The sequence below is a fragment of the Lathyrus oleraceus genome, chromosome 2 (genome assembly GCF_024323335.1).
Source record: "Lathyrus oleraceus cultivar Zhongwan6 chromosome 2, CAAS_Psat_ZW6_1.0, whole genome shotgun sequence".
In the NCBI taxonomy this organism is placed as follows: Eukaryota; Viridiplantae; Streptophyta; class Magnoliopsida; order Fabales; family Fabaceae; genus Lathyrus; species Lathyrus oleraceus.
In genome coordinates, this window is record NC_066580.1 from 174,048,952 (window position 1) to 174,069,952 (window position 21,001).

General features: G+C 31.8%; 1 protein-coding gene across 1 annotated transcript; it reads left to right on the plus strand.

The window, feature by feature from the left end:
- The first annotated feature begins 1,920 nt into the window (after window positions 1-1,920).
- On the plus strand, window positions 1,921-3,175 carry LOC127122485 (jasmonate-induced oxygenase 2). The gene is made up of 3 exons (XM_051052811.1): window positions 1,921-2,366; window positions 2,474-2,801; window positions 2,915-3,175. Exons 1-3 carry the CDS (start codon window positions 1,921-1,923, stop codon window positions 3,173-3,175), a joined length of 1,035 nt encoding a protein of 344 aa, XP_050908768.1.
- Window positions 3,176-21,001: the final 17,826 nt, after the last annotated feature.

Sequence of the window (21,001 nt, forward strand, 5' to 3'; positions counted from 1 at the left end):
ATGGCTCATAACAACTACATAAACAACAAGATATTATTTCAACACCAACAACATAAACATAAACACAAACACAATGGAAATAAAATTTATTGTAGATGCATTGAGAGAAAGGTTTATATACCGAAAGCGTGTTGAATAAGTAAAAAAATATTGTCATAATCTTTGTCTTCCTCCTTGACGGTTGTTAAGCCAAGAACGATGAAGTTGATGTCGACTTCCTAATCGACAGTACGTAAGAAACTAACGATGAAGGTGGTTGAAAATTGTGTTCTTTCGTTAGGGTTGAAAATGTTGTTGTTTTTTTAGGGTTAAAGCGGTGTTGCTTTGTCAGGGTTAAAAATGATGTTGTTTCGTCAGGGTTGAAAATGAGGTTGTTTCGTTAGGGTTGAAAATGACGTTGTTTCGCTAATGAAAATGAAAAAAAATGCAATTGAAATGACAAGTTAGATAGATGTGTTTCTTTTAAGTGAATAAGTCATTCCAACAAGGTTCTCTAAACCAACCATGGTGATATATGGTTTAATTAATGAAATTTTACAAAAAAAGCATAAGATTTTAAGCATTTAAAAATTAAAAGAAAAATTGAAAAATATATCACAACGATTGTATTAAACAACTCTGATGATATATGGTTTACGTTAATGTAATTTTATAAAAAAAGTGTCAGGTTTTAAACATTTAAAAATTTAAAAAAAATGAAAAAATATATCACAACGGTTATATTAAACAACTATATTGATATCATTTTTATTTTTATCTAAAAATATATAAAAATGAAAGGAGCAACTAAAATATTTAAGAAATCACGAATTTACTGACTCTGAGATTCGAACCCATGAAAGGTATAGGATATCACCATATTTGTTATAAACAACTTTGGTATAAGTTAATATTTTTTAATTAAAAAATAAATAAATAATATTGGCGCCTGAATTTAGAGTTATCGTCACGGTCTTTCGAAGGACAATGGTAACCTGGGTGTTGTTGTATATACTTTTTTTAGTAGTGTACTATTGAACAACTTTCAAGATACGTCATTTTTTCGTGCAATTCTAAAAACAGTGGATGATCTAAGTTGATGTTGGGTTTCGAACCCATGAACTATATATATCACAACGGTTATTCACTATAATCGTTGTGATATGTAGTACGCTACCTAGTTTATCACTATGGTCAATCGCCTGTGGTGGAAAGTAACATATTACAATAACACCCTACCTAACCAAGATTGATTAACCGTCACGATATCCCTTTTCCAACTGTGGTGAAAGGGGTGTTTACATAGTAGTAAAGATTTGTGAAAGGAACCGTGGTGAACTATCCTGATATTTAACTACGGTTGTTAATCTGGACGGTGGTGAAAATTATTTAATTTTTATTGAAAAACTGAAATTAAGGGAACACACAATTTTTGTGACGAAAAAACATAAAATTGTTCGTGTTGAAATTTGAAAAGTGTTACTCCCTCACATATCACAATGGTTGTTCAGTTGGACCATAATAATATGTGATTTAAAAAACCATAATAATATGTGGTTTAAAAAAGAATGAAAGGCGTCTAATGAATATATATTACTTCGGATTCGGATTGATAAGTGACCGTAATGGTTTGAGATTTACTTTATTCCCCTTATAAAATAATAAGACTCATATGTGTTTTACTCAATAAAAAAGTGAGTGTTAGAATCAATGGTAGAAAGAAATTATTCTTAATATTCCTCTAATTTAAATAATGTTGTATTCCTTATCATATTCATTCTTCAATTAGAAAACCGTCCACATTAGCTGTATTTATTATGCTTATAGTTCAATATAAACAGATGGCAAAAAACAATCAAAGAAGAAAGAAAAATATACCTACAAAATTCTAATATATTGGAAGTGTTTTGTTAGAAAACAAGAAAGCAAAACACTCAAAACATGGGAGACATGTATTCAGCTTACATACTATCCACAGAACACCGTCCCAACTTCTCTACTTTTGTCGAAATTGATGAAATTCCAATCATCGACCTCTCAGAAACTAGCCAAGAAAAACTCATCTCAAAGATTAGCAAGGCATGTGAAAAATGGGGATTCTTTCAAGTAATCAATCATGGAGTTCCCTCTGATCTTATCATAAAGGTTGATAATGAGGCCAAAAAGTTTTTTGAGCTAAGTATGGAGGAGAAAAAGAAACTGAAAAGAGATGCATTTAATGCAACAGGGTATCATGATGCTGAGCACACTAAGAAAACAAGGGATTGGAAAGAGGTTTATGATTTTCTTGTTAAAGATGGAGTACAAATCCCTTCTTCTGATGATCCACATGACTTGGAGCTATGTACTCAAAAAAATCAGTGGCCACAATCCCTTCCACATTTTAGGTACTCTATTTTTTATCAAATGATTTAAACGACCTATATATAACCAAACTCCATATAGTTTCTAAACTAATGCAACATAAAACCATCATTATGTTTTTTTTTCTTAGGGAAACAATGGAGGAATATAGTGGGAAATTAGAAAAGCTATCATACAAGTTGTTGGAGTTAATTTCGTTGAGCTTAGGCTTAGCTGGTGACAAATTCCTTGACTGCTTCAAGAACCAACTAAGCTTTACGAGGCTCAATTACTATCCTCCATGCCCTTTCCCTGATTTGGCACTTGGTGTTGGTCCTCACAAGGATCCTTGTATCTTGACTGTGGTTGCACAAGATGATACTGGAGGTTTACAAGTTAAGAAAAATTCAGTTGATGGTTGGATTCCAGTTAAACCTATTCCTGGGGCATTGGTTGTCAATCTGGGTGATGTTCTTCAGGTGCGTTGTTCCTATAATAGCATAATGACAAAGCAGTCTTGATATTGGATTAGGACATAGAACATTTATTTATAAAATTAGAATATTGAATTATTAACGAATTATTTATGCAGGTTTGGAGCAATGACAAGTATGATAGTGCAGAACATAGGGTTGTATTAAACTCACTAAAAGAAAGGTTTTCCTATCCTTTCTTCCTTTTTCCAGGTCACCATATTATTGTGAAGCCTGCAGAAGAGCTAGTGAGTGAACAAAATCCTGCAAAATATAAAGAATACAATTTTGGAAAATATTATGCTAATAGAACCCATGCTGATTTCAACAAACAAGAGGATGACAATACAGAAATTCATCACTTCAAGATTTTGTATTAGCTATTAAGAAACATTTAGCTCTTGTTTTGGATTTTCTGTTGGTTTTTCATATCCTTATTCTCTTCAAAGACAATTGAGCTCCCTTTCACTAATTTATATGAGAGAGAGAGGAAAGTTTTTATGGAATTGTTAGAACTTATGTGTTGCAAAATAAAAAATTTATGGTAGTGAAACATGTCCTCTAATTTAAATAAATGTTTGTTCCTTTTTTGTTTTTAATGAATTTAAAATTGGTTGTTTCTTTGTTGTTTTAGATTTATTTTTAGATGTCATATTACTTGAGCGATTTATATATATTGCACTTTACTCTTGTTTTCCTTTATATATAATTGCTACCATTTTTTTTATTTTTTTTCTCTTAGAAATTGATTTTCAAGTTTTGGATAACATATGATAATTTTGTATTTAAAATCATATTTCTAAAAAGAAGCCAGTGTTTAAAATTCTGAAGTTTTTGAGTGATGCATGACCTATTAGGTAGCAAATCAAGAGTATTTTATATATACAAAAAATAGACTGTTAGCAATAAATTTAAAATAACACACATACATTTCACTTATACAAAAATTCCGTTTTAAATAAAGTTCTTAAATCGGTTGACTAGTTATCGATTCGGCTTAAGACATGGTGGCAATTTTGTAAATATTTTTAATTTCTTTTAAGTCAATTTTCTTCCTAACCAACTTATTATTAATACAAAATAATTTTATTTAATTTGCTTAAGTTGACTATTGAGCAATTAATATGTTCTCTAACTTTGGTCGATGACGGTCTGACCTAAAACGTTTATGTTTTTTAAAATTCCAATTCTATATGTATTTCATAAAACATACTTGTATATATTGTTTTTTATTTTTATGGGTTTAATCTTTTTAAATTTTTTCATTTATAATGTACAGGCAACAACTTTTTATCCGTAAATATTTTTGAAAAATATAATTTGATATTACCTTCTTTCGGGATCCAAATTGCTATGGCATTTTGCTTTAATCTTAATCTTGGCATTTGGCTTTACCTTCTTTCAGGATCCAAATTTCTATTGGCCGTTTAAAATTGCAAAATAAAAACCTCAAGCAGTGCCTCCCACCACTCTTTCATGCAACGTCGTATCTCTTTGCTGTTGTTCTCAGTTCCTCTTTTAAAGCGCTATTTTGTTACCGATTACAAACATAGTATCTAAATGACATTTGAATACATGTACCATACAATATCCCAAAGTAAAGTACATGAAAAAATCACAAATATCGATACAGTGCTAGTTCTTTATAGGATAGAGCCATATATAAGGATTCCAGTTTTCTTAACCTCCAAAACCTTTACCGTCAATGTTCACCAATGAGATGTAGTAGGGGTTTACAGGTAGTGTTTACTATGTTTGGCGTAACATACAAGTTAGATGACTTGCAACAATCACACTCTCGCTTATAGGCTCATATTTATGGGTCAGACATAATATTAACCATTCTTTACGCGCATAACATAAAACCGTCTCAATTAGTTTACGCCCACTTTCGGTGGTCATCGCATTGTATTCCATTTAGAAGTGTGATCATTGCATTATCCCCCGCTTAGGAGTCAGATCATGACATTACGCCTCTATAAGGAGTGTAAACATCACATTATCACTATTAAAAAAACTATTTTTTTATGACAATGATTTCACCTTACATATAAGAAAAATGAGATAAAATTCATGGACATACCATATTTTTTTATAAAAATAAAGTAAAATACATTTCGTTTGTTATTTTAAAAATTGAGAGGTAAACTTATTTAGTATACATGTTTTGAATCCCAACAGATATAGATTATGGTTTTATCTTATTAAAAATTGTGCATTCTTGAATATTTTATTTTTAATATAAAAATATATCATTTTTCACGTATATTTTCTTTTTAATATAAAATATATTTATTTTTAATATAAAATAATATATATATATATATATATATATATATATATATATATATATATATATATATATATATATAGAGAGAGAGAGAGAGAGAGAGAAGAGAGAGAGAGAGAGAGAGAGAGAGAGAGAGAGAGAGAGAAGAGAGAGAGAGAGAGAGAGAGAGAGAGAGAGAGAGAAGAGAGAGAGAAGAGAGGAGAGAGAGAGAGAGAGAGAGAGAGAGAGAGAGAGAGAGAGAGAGAGAGAAGAGAGAGAGAGAGAGAGATTAATTAATATGCACTGTCAGTGTAAAAAGTTTTACACTATCGATTCATCACCATCACCCGTTTGCATTACTTTATAAATTTTAAAAATAAAAGTCAAACTTGTCCCAATATCCAACGGTTATAATTTACTGACTGTGTAAAATTCTTTTACCCTGACAGTGTATATCAATTAAATTCATATATATATATATATATATATATATATATATATATATATATATATATATATATATATATATATATATATATTGTAACATTTTGTTTCACTTGTCTAAACAACACAAACAAGCCCTAACAAAGAGTCCTAAACAACGAGAGTCATAAACACATTCAATACGAAGATGTTATGTGTTTAAGACTCTCTTTTACTCTTCATAGATATAAATCATTTTATTTTACTTCTTCTTCAAAGATTTGGTACGTCAAACATCACTAATAATATTGTTGTTGTGTTGTTGAGATCTGAAATCCTAAAGTTTTTGTCTTGTTGTTTTTGTTGTTTAAACAAATTTATATTAGAGGTTTATTTATGATATTTTTGTTGATATTGTTGTTCTTGTTGTTGAGACTCGTTGTTGAGACCATTAACATTAGAGACTTAATCTTATTGTTAATGTTGCTAATTAAACATATTTATGTTATAAATTTATTGATGTTTTTTTATGATGTTGTTGTTTTTATCATTCTTGTTGTTGAGACCCTAAAAACTCTAAAGGTTGTTTATTATGTTGGAATATTAATATTTGTTTTGAATTAGTATTTGTTTTTAGTCAGTCAATAAAACTCCTATTCAAAAGGAGTATCTAGGTTAAGATCTATTCTTTAGCATAGTGTGCTGAAAAATAGGAAGTTCAGTTTATGTAAGGCTATTTATGCAACCCGCTTTTCTGTTTTTAATATCAAGCAAAGTTTACAATTTCAATTACTTGTATTCTTACCTTGTTCAACATTTGGTATCAGAGCCTCGTCAAGAGGCCTGATCAGAGAAAGAGAGGTTGAGGAAAATCCGTGAGAATGACAGAAAATACCAGTAGCAGCAGATTTGTGCAACCAGCAATTCCCAAATTTGATGGTTTCTATGAGCATTGGGTGAAGCTGATGGAGAACTTCCTCCGATCGAAAGAAATATGGAACTTGGTCGAGGATGGAGTGGTTGGTGGTCCACAAAATCAGGAGCCAACTGATGAGGAGACAAAAACAATTGCAGAGCAACAGTTGAAGGACAGAAAGGTGAAGAATTATCTTTATCAAGCCATTGATAGAGAAATCATGGAGACAATACTAAATGATGACACCTCAAAGCAGATATGGGACTCAATGAAGCAAAAGTTCAAAGGGTCAACTAGAGTGAAGAGAGCTCAGCTTTAAACTTTGAGGACTGAGTTCGAAATACTGAAAATGAAAGAGGGAGAATCTGTCAATGCATACTTTGGACGAGCTCTCTCCATAGCAAAACGGATGAAAGCCTGCGGAGAGATTGTGAAAGAAGCCGACATTACTGCAAAAATTCTGAGGTCTCTTGTGCCAAAATTCAACTATGTTGTGTGCTCCATTGAGGAGTCTAACAATGTGGAAACTCTAACCATTGATGAACTCCAAAGCAGTCTTCTTATCCATGAGCAAAGAATGAAGGGATCAAATGAGGAGGAGCAGGCACTGAAGGTGACACACGAGGAGCGTTATGAAAGAGGCAGAGGCATGATGAGAGGCCGAGGAAGAGGTAGAGGCCGACAGTTTACGAATAGGGCTGCGGTGGAATGCTACATGTGTCATAATTTGGGACACTATCAGTATGAATGCCCAACCTGGGAGAAAAAAGTGAACTATGCCGAGTTTAATGAAGAGGAAGAGATATTGCTGATGGCACAAGTAGATTCTCATCAAAACAAGAAAGAAGAAGTATGATTTCTTGATTCCGGATGCTCAAATCATATGTCCGGAAACAAGGAATGGTTCATGCAGCTAGATGAAAGCTTCATGCACTCAGTCAAGCTTGGAAATAACTCAAAGCTAGAAGTAATGGGAAAGGGAAACATCAGATTGGAGATCGGAGGAAGTAATCACATTGTAAGTGACATATTTTTTATTCCTGAACTACGCAATAACTTACTGAGTATTGGGCAGCTCCAAGATCGAGACATCACAATTGTAATTAAGCATGGAGTTTGCAAGCTGTATCATCCGAGCAGGGGATACATAATGGAAAGCTTGATGACCACCAACAGAATGTTTCTTGTGACAACAAACATTCTTATATCGGTGCCTACATGTTTCAATGCAAACGTTGATGATCTCGGTGAAATATGGCATAAAAGGTTTGGTCACTTGAGCTATAAGAATCGTGCGCTGCTGCATAACAAGAACTTGGTTCGAGGAATTCCAAAATTAAATGCTTCATCAAAAATTTGTACAAGTTTCATGGTGGGAAAACAACATCGAGAAGCTATCCCTAAGAAAAGCATCTGGAGGGCCAAACAACAACTGCAGCTTATTCACTCAGATATATGTGGTCCAATTTCTCCTGAATCACATGGAAACAAAAGGTACATACTGACATTCATTGATGATTTCAGTCGTAAACTTTGGGTTTACTTTTTAAATGAGAAAAGTGAAGCCTTTACTACTTTCAAAGAATTTAAAACTATGGCAGAGAAGAAGACTAGTTTGGCACTGTGTTGTTTAAGAACAGATAGAGGAGGAGAATTCAACTCAAATGAATTTTCAAACTTTTGTAAAGCTCAAGGAATCAAGCGACAATTGACAACAGCTTATACGCCGCAACAAAACGGAGTCGCAAAGCGCAAGAATCGCACAATTATGAATATGGTATGCTGCATATTAGAAGAGAAGAAGCTGCCCAAAACGTTTTGGCCGGAAGCCGCAAAATGGGCCTGTCATGTGCTCAACAGAAGTCCCACATCTGCTGTAAAAAACAAAACGCCAGAAGAGTGTTGGAGTGGTTTCAAGCCTAGTGTCGAACACTTTAAAGTGTTCGGATGCGTAGGAAATGTTCACGTACCAGATGCTAGAAGACTCAAACTTGATGCTAGAAGCCAAAAGCAGGTTTTCATTGGATATAGCGAGAAGTCAAAAGGGTATAAAATGATAAACCCTTTAACAATGAAGGTAACAATCAGTCGGGATGTAATTTTTGAAGAAGATGGCTGCTGGAATTGGGGGAGGACAGATGTCGAATCGAAAAGTGAAGTACTTGATTGGGGTGAAGCTGATGAGGAAACACTTGAGGAATTAGATGAGCATGAAAATGAAAATACCACAAGTGAAGCAGAAGAAGATAACTTAGAAGAGACTGATTCTTCTTCAAATGAATCGGTAACTCCACCAAATTTAGAGAAAAGAGTAAGAAGAGTTCTAACCTATCTTCAGGATTATACAAGCGGAGGAGAATTGTCCGAAGATGAGGTACAAAATTTTCTTATGTTTATGTCTACTGATGATCCAATTTATTATGAAGAAGCAGTGAAGAAGAAAAATTGGAGAGATGCCATGGACAAGGAAATAGCAGCAATAAGAAAGAACCAAACCTGGGAGTTAGTTCAAGCTCCTTCAGAAGCAAAAATAATAGGTGTAAAGTGGGTATACAAAACAAAACTTGATGAAAACGGTGAAGTTAGCAAGTGCAAAGCTCGCTTGGTGGCCAAGGGTTACGCACAGGAGAAAGGTGTAGACTACGACGAGGTTTTTGCCCCAGTTGCAAGATGGGATACCATCCGAATGGTGATAGCTCTAGCAGCAAGAAATGGCTGGAAACTCTATCAATTGGATGTCAAAAGTGCATTTTTGCACGGAGAGCTGCACGAGAATGTATATGTTTCACAACCGCAGGGATACGAAGTAAAAGGAGAGGAGAGCAAAGTCTACAAGCTGAAAAGGGCACTTTACGGGTTGAAGCAGGCTCCAAGAGCATGGTTCAGCAGGATCGAAAGTTACTTTGTCAATGAAGGTTTCGAAGGGAGTTGCTATGAACACACTCTTTTCATAAAAAAGAGGAAGATAAAATATTGATTGTAAGTCTTTATGTTGATGATCTTATTTTTACTAGTAATGATTTGATCATGATGCAAAGTTTCAAAACTTCTATGAAAAGAGAATTTGAGATGACTGATTTAGGCAAAATGAAGTATTTTCTGGGAGTTGAAGTGCGTCAAAATGCGAGAGGAATACACATAAGCCAAAAGAAGTATGCGGGAGAAGTTCTCGAGAGATTTGGCATGGGAAGTTGTAATGGAGTAAAGAATCCAATAGTCCCTGGAAGTATTAAGTTGTCAAAAAGGGAGGAAGGGAAGCAAGTTGATGGAACTCTTTTCAAGCAGATGGTGGGGTGTTTGATGTATATGACAACAACTAGGCCTGACTTAATGTATTATGTGTGTCTTATTAGTCGATTCATGTCCAATCCAAAGGAAGTACACATGCTTGCAGCTAAAAGAATTTTAAGGTACATCAAGTCAACAATTGATCTCGGCATCTTCTATGGAAAAGGATGCAAAGACGAGTTAGTAGCTTACACAGACAACGATTATGCCGGTGATATAGATGACAGGAAGAGTACATCAGGCTATGTATTCATGTTAAGCGGTGGAGTTGTTGCATGGGCATCCAAGAAGCAGCCAGTAGTTACTCTTTCTACGACTGAGGCTGAATACGTAGCTGCTGCGTCCTGTGCTTGCCAATGTATTTGGATGCAACACATCCTAAAACAAGTTAAAGACACTCAATCTGACTGTGTTACAATGTTTTGCGATAATTCTTCTACCATTAAGCTTGCCAAGAATCCCGTCTTTCATGGAAGAAGTAAACACATCGATGTGAGGTTTCATTTTCTGAGAAATCTAACTAAGGATGGAGCTGTGGATATAAAGTTTTGTGGAACAAATGATCAACTTGCGGATATCATGACCAAGCCATTGAAGTTGGACCAATTTGAGAAATTTCGAAAGCACCTGGGAGTACAGGCAGCAGAAGATTAAACTAAAATGTTGTATGCATGTTTAGCTTAGGGGAGGAATTGTTGGAATATTAATATTTGTTTTGAATTAGTATTTGTTTTTAGTCAGTCAATAAAACTCCTATTCAAAAGGAGTATCTAGGTTAAGACCTATTCTTTAGCATAGTGTGCTGAAAAATAGGAAGTTCAGTTTATGTAAGGCTATTTATGCAGTCCGCTTTTCTGTTTTTAATATCAAGCAAAGTTTACAATTTCAATTACTTATATTCTTACCTTGTTCAACATATTAATGTTGTTGTTGATGTTGTGTGTTGTTGTTTAATGTAAGTTGTTGTTTTTAGTTGACTTTAATAAATATTTATGTTATGATATATTTGTTGTTATTCTGTTTGAGTTTGAGATTGATATTGATATTGAGATTATGTTCGAACCAACAAATTGAACCAAGGAATCAACCACTAGGACAAGAATTTCAGTTGTTATTTTACTGAAGCAAACATTATATATAATTTATTAATTTCTCTTTTAAGAACATTTTCACATAACAACTTGGTTTTCCTATTTTGATTAATTTGAATGCAAAACTGAAGTGACAGAAAATCCTAGAAACACAACACATCGCTTTTCAACCCGTGTTTTCACTTTCTGCGCCTCTCAATCGAAATCAATTTTCTCCATAAACCCTAGAAATACAATGAATTAAACTCTTGCAATCACAATCATCAGTTGAATGTATGAACCCCACTACGATATTTATTGCTTCTGACAACACTATTTTATGCAGCATGTGTAAATTGTCGCTTAAAAAAAGATCAATTGTTGCCAATAGAATTCTTGCAACACCTTACAAATGTTCCCTAAAATATTTTTGGGGATGATTTTTAAGTGTCATTATAATTTATCTTTTGCAATAATAGATAAATGTCCCTTTAAATGTTTATAGGACAATTTTATTATTACTAATAAAAGGCTATATTTTTCAAATGTTGCATAAAAATTTCAATGACAACAAAAAATTTGGCGGCATTTGCTTCTAATTTAATTGATTCATTTCTCATTATTTTTTCACATTTATAACTAGTAAAGGACCCGTGCGTTCGCACGGGTCGCGCAAGTGCAATAATTTATTTTAAAAAAATTAAAATATAATATATTTTTTTGTTTATATATATATATATATATATATATATATATATATATATATATATATATATATATATATATATATATATATTATATATATATAGTTGGATCAACGTACACAAATTTATTGCATAAGAGTTTTTTTTAATGTAATGGATGTTAAATGATCAATAAATGGGTTCAAAAATTTCCACAAATAACTTTTTCCAGTTTGGGACATAATAAAGTAAAACATTATTAATTTATAGTAATATAATTTGCTTAATTTTTTTGTATACTATATTAAGGAAATAATCAAAAAATATAATACAAATATATTTTTACAATTTATTGGTATATTGATATATAATAAACATTCCATTGTTAATGTTATGAATAAACATTCCATTTATCATTGAGATTTTGGACATAAGAAATAAAAATATATTTATTTAGTAATAGATGAAATTTTCCAATCTGTTACTAATTTGAGGTATAAAAGCGCAAATATTAACCTTCATAATAAATGATTATTTAACCAAAATACATAAACCATGTAAAAGAAATACCAGAACCTCATTTGTTTTAAAATATAGTAATGAATACTACCAAATGTTGAAATTAATTGCAATTGATACAATAAGGTTTAATGCAACAAAAGATATTGAAACAAAAGGTTCACAATTTTAGTTAAAATTGTGAGAAATAATTTAACTTTGTATAATTCTTTGGTCCTTAAAAAACTGGGTTTATACAAAACCTGCCCGCAACCTTTTAGGAAGTGATGATTCATTACCCTGTAAAAAACAATTACATCCATATAAACAAATGTTAAAACATAATGTATATTTTATACAACTCATTGAATAAAATTCTAATAATAAACAACGACATTTCTTGATATAATATAACTAATGAAAAACTTACGTTCTATAAGTTTTCAAAAACTTCTTTGAACACGACGTTTGTTGTAGAATTCAATGGATGGTTATCCTTGTCATGGATTAATATCTTAAGCCCTTTTTTGCTTTTGACCCTTGATATTGCAACATATAGTTGACCATGACTAAATACACTTCTAGGCAAATACAATCAAACATAATCCAATGACTGACCTTGAGATTTGTTAATTGTCATAGCATAACATATAGTTATGGGAATTTGCCTTCTAGTCATTTTGAATGGCCACGGAGATTGTGTTGGAGTCATATCCATTCTTGGAATATAGATAACCCCTCCAATATTCTTTCCAAATATAATCTCAATTTATAATATCAATTTATTCAATTAAATAAAACCCTAATTTTCAATTTATTCAATATTAATAATAATAATAATAATAATAATAATATCAATTTATTCAATTAAATAAAACCCTAATCTTCATCAAACCGTTTCATATTACTTCTCTCTCTTTTCATATTCTCGGTTTGACATCTCAGAAAGACCACTTAAAAAATCAGTATATTTATTATTTAAAAAATTCATTTTGTCATTTAAAGAAAATCAAGTAACGATAATATTTGGCAAAAAAACTACAATAATAATTAATTTGATTTCAGAATATTGATTTCATTTTGGAATGATAAGATTGCAACAACCATAAAATAACGGTAATATTTATTATTAAAAAAAATTCATTTTGTCATTTAAAGAAAATCAAGCAACGATAATATTTGGCAAAAAAACTACAATAATAACTAATTTGATTTCAGGATATTGATTTCATTTTGTAATGATAAGATTGCAACAACAATAAAATAACGGTAATATTTTTTAGTAGTATAAATAGGTAATTTATTTTATCACATTTTTCACTCACATCTAGTCTAAATTTGACCAATTTATTTTATTTAATATTAATTTTTTTGTGTACACATTTCATTTGAAAATGAACCTCAATCAACATAACACATGCTCCAATTTTATGCAAAATGATGGAAGTCCTTTTTGTATCCCAAATCAACAAAACACCCCATATTTTGGAAATCCACCTCTTATTCCAAATCCACACCATAATTCAAGATTTCAAAATTCTCTTTTTATCCCAAATCCATAAAATAATTCACCCATTGGAAATTACTCATATCATACATCACCTTACCCAATGAAAAACTCTCTTTTAATGTATTTTGATATATTTGAATCAATTTTTTAATTATATTTTATATAATATATAGTTGAATCAATTTTTATGTTGTCGAGGCAGATTTATTAAATTGTAAAATGGTAGAGTTAGTTAGAGTATTAAATAGAGTTTAGTACAAAATTACTTATAGGAACATGAAATTAGTTGTATTATGGATTGTAATTAGGGTAATTAAGTAATTATGGTGGTAATTAACTTTTATATATTAAAAGTAGATATTATCATAATTACACATAATTCTAAAGTTATCAATTAATTTAATATTAATAGAATTTAACTATAATAAATGTCACTAAATATTAGTATAATTTAATATTAATATACTATATTTTTTTTATTTAAATTATTAATTAAAATATATATTTTATAAGATTAACTATGAAAAGAAAAATATTAAACAAAAATAAAATAAAACACACTCAGTAAAAACCATTAAAATAACATTAAATAAAAGAATTTGTACATAAAAAAAACATTAAGTAAAAAATAAAAATTCAATTGGACCAGTTAAAAATAAGGCCCACTGTGAAAGAAAGGGAGAAGTTATATTTTTATTTGAAGCAGAGAAACTCTATTTCGGAAACCTAACTTTTACGAAAGATACCGTTGCCTTGCCGTTTTGTTACCAGTGTGTCGTAGGTCATCTTCGTTTCTTCCTTTCCGATATGTTTCAAAGCAGTTTCGTTTATGTCGATTTGTTGATTGGTTTATGGTTTGATTTGTGTTTTAATCTGTGTTTTATTATATGAATCTTTCTGATTTTATATGTGAGATTCTGCTAAAAAGAGACAAGTTATGAAGCTTGAAAACAAGTGATGCATGGTCCACAATAGCTATCATTAGAATTTTAAATTGAAGCTTGAAAATAAATCTGTGAATAAAACATGAAAGAATGAAGTAGCTAATGTCATGAGTTAAATCAAGAGTTCAAACTTAAGAAAATTATACCACTAGTCTCTTTACATACATTAAGGATGGTAAGTATGATAAGAAGGTGTGACCAACAAAATTGTCAAATGGTCTCAAATAATACAAGACTGACATTTCAATATGTTGGCACCATATAAAGTGATCTATATTTAGCACCTAAATAGAGAGCTATATGATAGATGTTTTTAATCTTTCTTATTTTCATTGAATTTGTCTTGTGTTTGGATAAGCTAATGACTAACAACAGAAATTCATATTCGCCTCGACTAGTCTAATGAAATTAAATATTTATTAAAAATTAGGTAAAAATATAAACTTATACATGCTAGTTTGCAAAATCCTAATGGATGACCATGATGTTTTAGTCATTGCACATTAATCTATATAATTCCAAAAACAAATGAAAATGAAATGGGCCAATAAGAAGAAGAAAAAAAAGAGAGTGAGCTAGCATTAGCATAAGCCATAATTCCGGAATGAATAGAAAGGTATACCTTTTAAAAATCTTTACAAATAAAATTTTCATATTTTGTGTAAACAACTTCCACTACTCCAATATAGATGTATGTCAATGTCACTGATACAATGGAAAAGCTAGAATAAATTAGAAACATGATTCCTTAATATCAGTATTGTGTCTGTATTGTTTCATGTATAGTCAATAACATTTATGTTTTAATTATAGGCTAGAATATTATGTTTTCATATTCAGTGTATAGCCATTAATACTAGCTTAATTGTAGGATCAGGCTCTCCCTTCTCATCTGTATATATGTGTATGTTACTGATCAATAGAATCATCATAAATTTATACATATTATAATTCTTAACTTGGTATCAGAGCGTTGTTGCCAAAAGGCTCGTGATCCAATTAAAAACCATGGCATCCGCTGCAAATACAAACAACAAAAATGATCTTCCATCAACTATCTCTGTCAAGTTGGATAGAGACAATTTTCCCTTGTGACAGTCCTTAGTCTTGCCCATCATCAGAGGCTGCAGACTTAAAGGATAGATGCTAGGGACAAAGGAGTGTCCTGAGCAATATATCACAAATTCAGATTCAAGCAAGAAGTTGAATCCTTCGGTTAAAGATTGGCAAGCTTATGACCAACAACTTCTAGGTTGGTTAAAAGAATTCCATGATTGCAGACATTGCAACATAGTTTTTGCATTGTGAAAATTCAAAGCAACTTTGGAAGGAGGCCCAAAGTCTAGCTGGAGCACATACAAGGTATAGAATCACCTTCCTGAAGTCAGAATTTCACAGTACCAGGAAAGGTGAAATGAAAATGCATGATTATCTGTCCAAGATGAAAAATCTTGCTGATAAACTCAAGCTGGAAGGAAATCCAATTCTCAACTCATATCTAATCATTCAAACCTTGAATGAATTGGATTCTGAGTACAATCATGTAGTGGTAAAACTCTTTAATCAAATCAATCTCAGTTGGATTGATTTACAATCTCAGTTGTTGAGTTTTGCGAGTAGAATTGAGCAGCTCAATTCCTTTAACAGCTTAAGTCTCGATGCCTCAACAAATGTTACAAACAAGACTAATTACAAAGGAAACTGGAGAAACAATAGACTTGGCTTTCATGGCTCAAATGGAAACTGGAGAGGCTCCAACTTGAAAGGTTGGAGAGGAGGCAGGGGTAGAGGCAGGTTCTTTAAACCTACCTATCAAGTATGCTCAAAGACTGGTCACACAGCATAAGAGGGAGAGAAATCTGCATTCCTAGCAACACAAGGAACCAATCAAGAATATGACTGGTACTTTGACAGTGAGCAAGAAATCATGTGACACATCAAACTGAAAAATTCTAAGAAATAAATGAACATCATAGTAAGAACTCTCTGATTATTGGAAATGGTGAGCAACTAGAAATTATAGCCACAGGCTCTTCCAAAATCAAGTCACTTAATCTACATGATATACTATATGTGCCTAACATTACCAAAAATCTATTAAGTGTATCTAAATTGGCTGCTGACAATAACATTCTTGTTGAGTTTGATAAGAATTGTTGTTTTGTGTAGGACAAGTTGACAGGGAAGGTAGTACTAAAAGGAATACTCAAAGATGGATTATACCAGCTCTCAGGAATTGAAAGGAGCCCAAGTGCTTATATATCTGTCAGGAAGAGATGGCATAGGAGACTTGGTCACCCAAACAACAACACATTCGACAAAGTCTTGAAAAATTGTAATGTCAAAGTATCACCTAGTGATCACTTTAGTTTTTGTGAGGCCTGCCAATATGGAAAAATGCACCTCTTACCCTTTAAGTCTTCTTCATCTCATGCTAAGGAACCACTTGAGTTGGTTCACACTGATGTATGGGGCCCTGCACCAATAATGTCATCTTCAGGTTTCAAATATTATGTGCATTTTATTGATGATTTTAGTAGGTTCACTTGGATTTATCCTTTAAAACAAAAGTATGAAACTACGCAAGCTTTCATTCAATTTAAAGCCTTGGCTGAAAATCAATACAATAAGAGAATCAAAGTAATTCAGTGTGATGGTGGTGGTGAGGAAAGACATACACATAGTTGAGTTTGGTTTAACTTTGCTCAGCAAAATGGAAGAGCTAAGAGGAAACACATACACATAGTTGAGTTTGGTTTAACTTTGCTTGCACAAGCTCAAATGCCACTCCAATATTGATGGGAAGCATTCTCCACTGCAGTATACCTTATAAACAGACTGCCATCTCAAGTTACCCAAAATGAGACCCCCTACTCACTCATGCTTCATAAGGAACTTGACTATAAGCTCTTAAAACCCTTTGGTTGTGCTTGTTTGTTATCCATGCCTCAAACCCTACAATCAACACAAGATGCAATTTCATACAACCAGGTGTGTGTCCTTAGGCTATAGTAACTCTCACAAATGGTATAAATGCCTTAATTCCCATGGTAGGATCTTCATATCAATACATGTTATTTTCAATGAAGATCACTTCCCATTCCATGATGGGTTTCTCAATACAAGAGGTCCTATAAAAACAACTAACAATCCATCATTCTCTTTTCCCTTGTGCCCTTCAGGTAATCCTATCACTGATGTAATCCCTGAAGCAGATATCTCAGATGAAGTGAACTCAGTTGACTCACAAATTGAGCAACAATCAAAAGATGACAACAATGCCACAGAAGTTGACAACAATATCACAGAACAATTTGAAGATATTGTACTAGATGATGCAACTCATCCAGAGATACAACCTGACATAACCCAGCAAAGTACAAGTGAAGCAAGCAATGCAGGCTTCATACAAACTAGAAGCAAGTCAGGCATTCACAAGCCAAAGCTTCCTTACATTGGTCTATCTGAGACCTACAAAGATACAGTGGAACCTACAAATTCCAAGGATGCTTTCACAAGGCCCTTATGGAAGGAAGCAATGCAAAAGGAGTTTCAAGCACTCATGTCTAACAAAACTTGGACACTAGTCCCTTATCAAGATAAAGAAAACATAGTTGACTCAAAATGGGTCTTCAAGACCAAATACAAGTCAGATGGTACCATAGAAAGTAGAAAAGTTAAGCTAGTTGCCAAAGGATTTCAACAAACAGATGGCATTGATTATGAAGAAACCTCCAGCCCTGTAGTCAAAGCTAGCACTGTCAGAATCATTCTTTCAATTGCAGTTCATCTCAACTGGGAAGTCAGGCAACTAGACATTAACAATGCTTTCCTAAATGGATATCTCAAGGAAACAGTGTTCATGCATCAACCTGAAGGATTTGTTGATCCAACCAGGCCTAATCACATATGCAGGCTATCTAAAGCAATCTATGGACTGAAGCAAGCACCAAGATCTTGGTTTGATAGTCTCAAGGTTGCATTACTGAAGTGGGGTTTTCAAAATACAAAGAGTGATTCCTCTCTTTTCCTCCTAAAAGGTAAAGATCACATTACTTTTCTGCTTATCTATGTGGATGACATGATAATTACAGGAAGCAACACCATGTTCCTTCAAGCTTTCATCACTCAGCTTAATGATGTATTCTCTCTCAAAGACTTGGGTCAGCTACACTACTTTCTGGGCATAGAAGTGAAAAGAGATATTAGTGGAATGTATCTCAAACAATCTAAGCACATCAGTGACTTACTGAGTAAATTCAAGATGGACAAAGCCTCACCATGTCCCACACCTATGATAACAGGTAGGCAATTCACAGTTGAGGGAGAGAAACTAGTTGACCCAGCTGTGTTTAGACAAGCCATAAGTGTCTTACAATACTTGACTCACACAAGACCTGATCTAGCATTCTCTGTTAACAAACTCAGCCAATACATGATCTCACCAACACTTGAACACTGGCAAGGCATAAAAAGAATCTTTAGGTATCTCCAAGGCACCATAAATCATTTCTTACACATCAAGTCATCCACTGATTTGGACATTCATGGCTTCTCTGATGCAGACTGGGCCACTATTGTTGATGACAGGAAATTCATGGTTGGTCAATGTGTGTTCCTTGGTGAAACACTTGTTTCTTGGTCATTAAGGAAGCAAAATGTGGTATCAAGATCAAGCACTGATTCAGAATACAGAGCCCTAGTTGACCTAGCTGCTGAAATAGCATGGATTCGGTCATTACTTGCTGAACTTAAAAATATGATTCCTTAATATCAACATCGCGCCCTTATTGTTTCATGTATAATCAATAACATTTATGTTCTAATTATAGGCTAGAATATTATGTTTCCATATTCAGTGTATAGCCATCAATATTATGTTTCCATATTCAGTGTATAGCCATCAATACTAACTTAATTGTAGGATCATGATCTCTCTTCCCATCTATATATATATATATATATATATATATATTATATATATATATATATATATAATATTATTATATATATAATATATATTATATATATATATATAATATATATATATATATATATATATATATATATTATTGATCAATAAAATGATCACAAGTTTATACATATTATAATTCTTAACTGAATAGACCATAGCCACTCAATTTAAAATTTTAGTTATTAAGACATTCATCATACTAAAATATAATTATGATTTTGAAATTTAATATTGACCTTAGAATTTTTAAAATGTATATACATTTATAAAAATTAAGATGTAAGTCGTGCATTACTGGATAGTGTTTTAAGAACATAGAAAATCTAACATTCCAGATATAAATCATAAAAAATTAGATATTTATAATATTATATTTTTAACAATATATTTATAATATAATAGAAAGCTAGTTAGGTTGGTGTTGTGTTGTGTTGCATTAGTTCATTCTTAATTTATAGACAAAATATTTGTATATCTTCTGTATCATGTCACGTTTTCTACCACACATTCACTTTGAAGAAAAAAAACAAGTAAATTATCTTTCCTTTTGTGTTGTACCGATAATAATGATGCTTCCATTTTATTTTTTTCAGGATATGATAGATTTCCATAGCTGAAAAGTTAAGCTTGCCAACATAATTTATCATTTTGACATAGAATTAAAAGGTATTTATTATTATTATTATTATTATTATTATTATTATTATTATTATTATTATTATTATTATTATTATTATTATTATTATTATTATTATTATTATTATTATTATTATTATTATTATTATAAGTATGTGATGAGACTATTTTCATATAAGTTTTTCACAAAGAAAAAAATTAGAATTAAATAGTCTGTCCAAATTATTTGAATTTGTTGTTTATGATGAAGAATATAGGCTATCCTTGTGTTCTTTTAGGTTGATGGGTTATTGTTTTTCTATACCATGTCTTTGTTCTATTAGCCTTATAATATCTTAAATTACTCATTCTCTTACAGGTTTTCTAGTAATAGTTTATTTCTTTTAGTACTCCACACAGTGAAGGTTATAAGGATGGTGTAAATTACTTTTTGGATATTGCATTCACCAAAGGAATGGTTGAAGAAAAAAATATTTTGTGCCCTTCTGGTATATGTTGCAATGATAATTGGGAAAAAAGAGACTTAGTGTTTGACCATTTATATAGCAAAGGATTTGTAAAGGGATACACCGAATGAATTTACCATGGTGACGATAAAATTCTTATAGATCTTGATGGGGATATCGATGATAAAACATCATCTAATTCATCACATGATAATGAAACATCATCTGATGATATTGATGGTTTACTGTTTGAGACGTTTAGAGATGTTGCTGAAGCAAGTGAATCACATGAAGGGCTAAATGAAGATTCAAAAAAAAATTATAAACCAGTTGATGATGCAAATCAAGAGCTTTATCCTGGTTATGAAAAATTATCCTCATTATCATTCACTATTCAAATGTATTTGTTGAAATGTCTACATGGATGGAGCAACACATCGTTCACTGATGTCTTAGAGTTGTTGAAAGAAGTTATGTAGGACTATGATTCTTTCACATAGCACATGGTCTGTCGTATTAACAATATATAATTACCTACCAAATTTGTG

Coding starts and splice junctions, on each gene's coding strand:
- LOC127122485 (XM_051052811.1), top strand. CDS start 1,921: ATGGGAGACATGTATTCAGCTTACATACTATCCACAGAACACCGTCCC. Junction 2,367..2,473: donor CAATCCCTTCCACATTTTAG/GTACTCTATTTT, acceptor TTTTTTTCTTAG/GGAAACAATGGAGGAATATA. Junction 2,802..2,914: donor ATCTGGGTGATGTTCTTCAG/GTGCGTTGTTCC, acceptor TTATTTATGCAG/GTTTGGAGCAATGACAAGTA.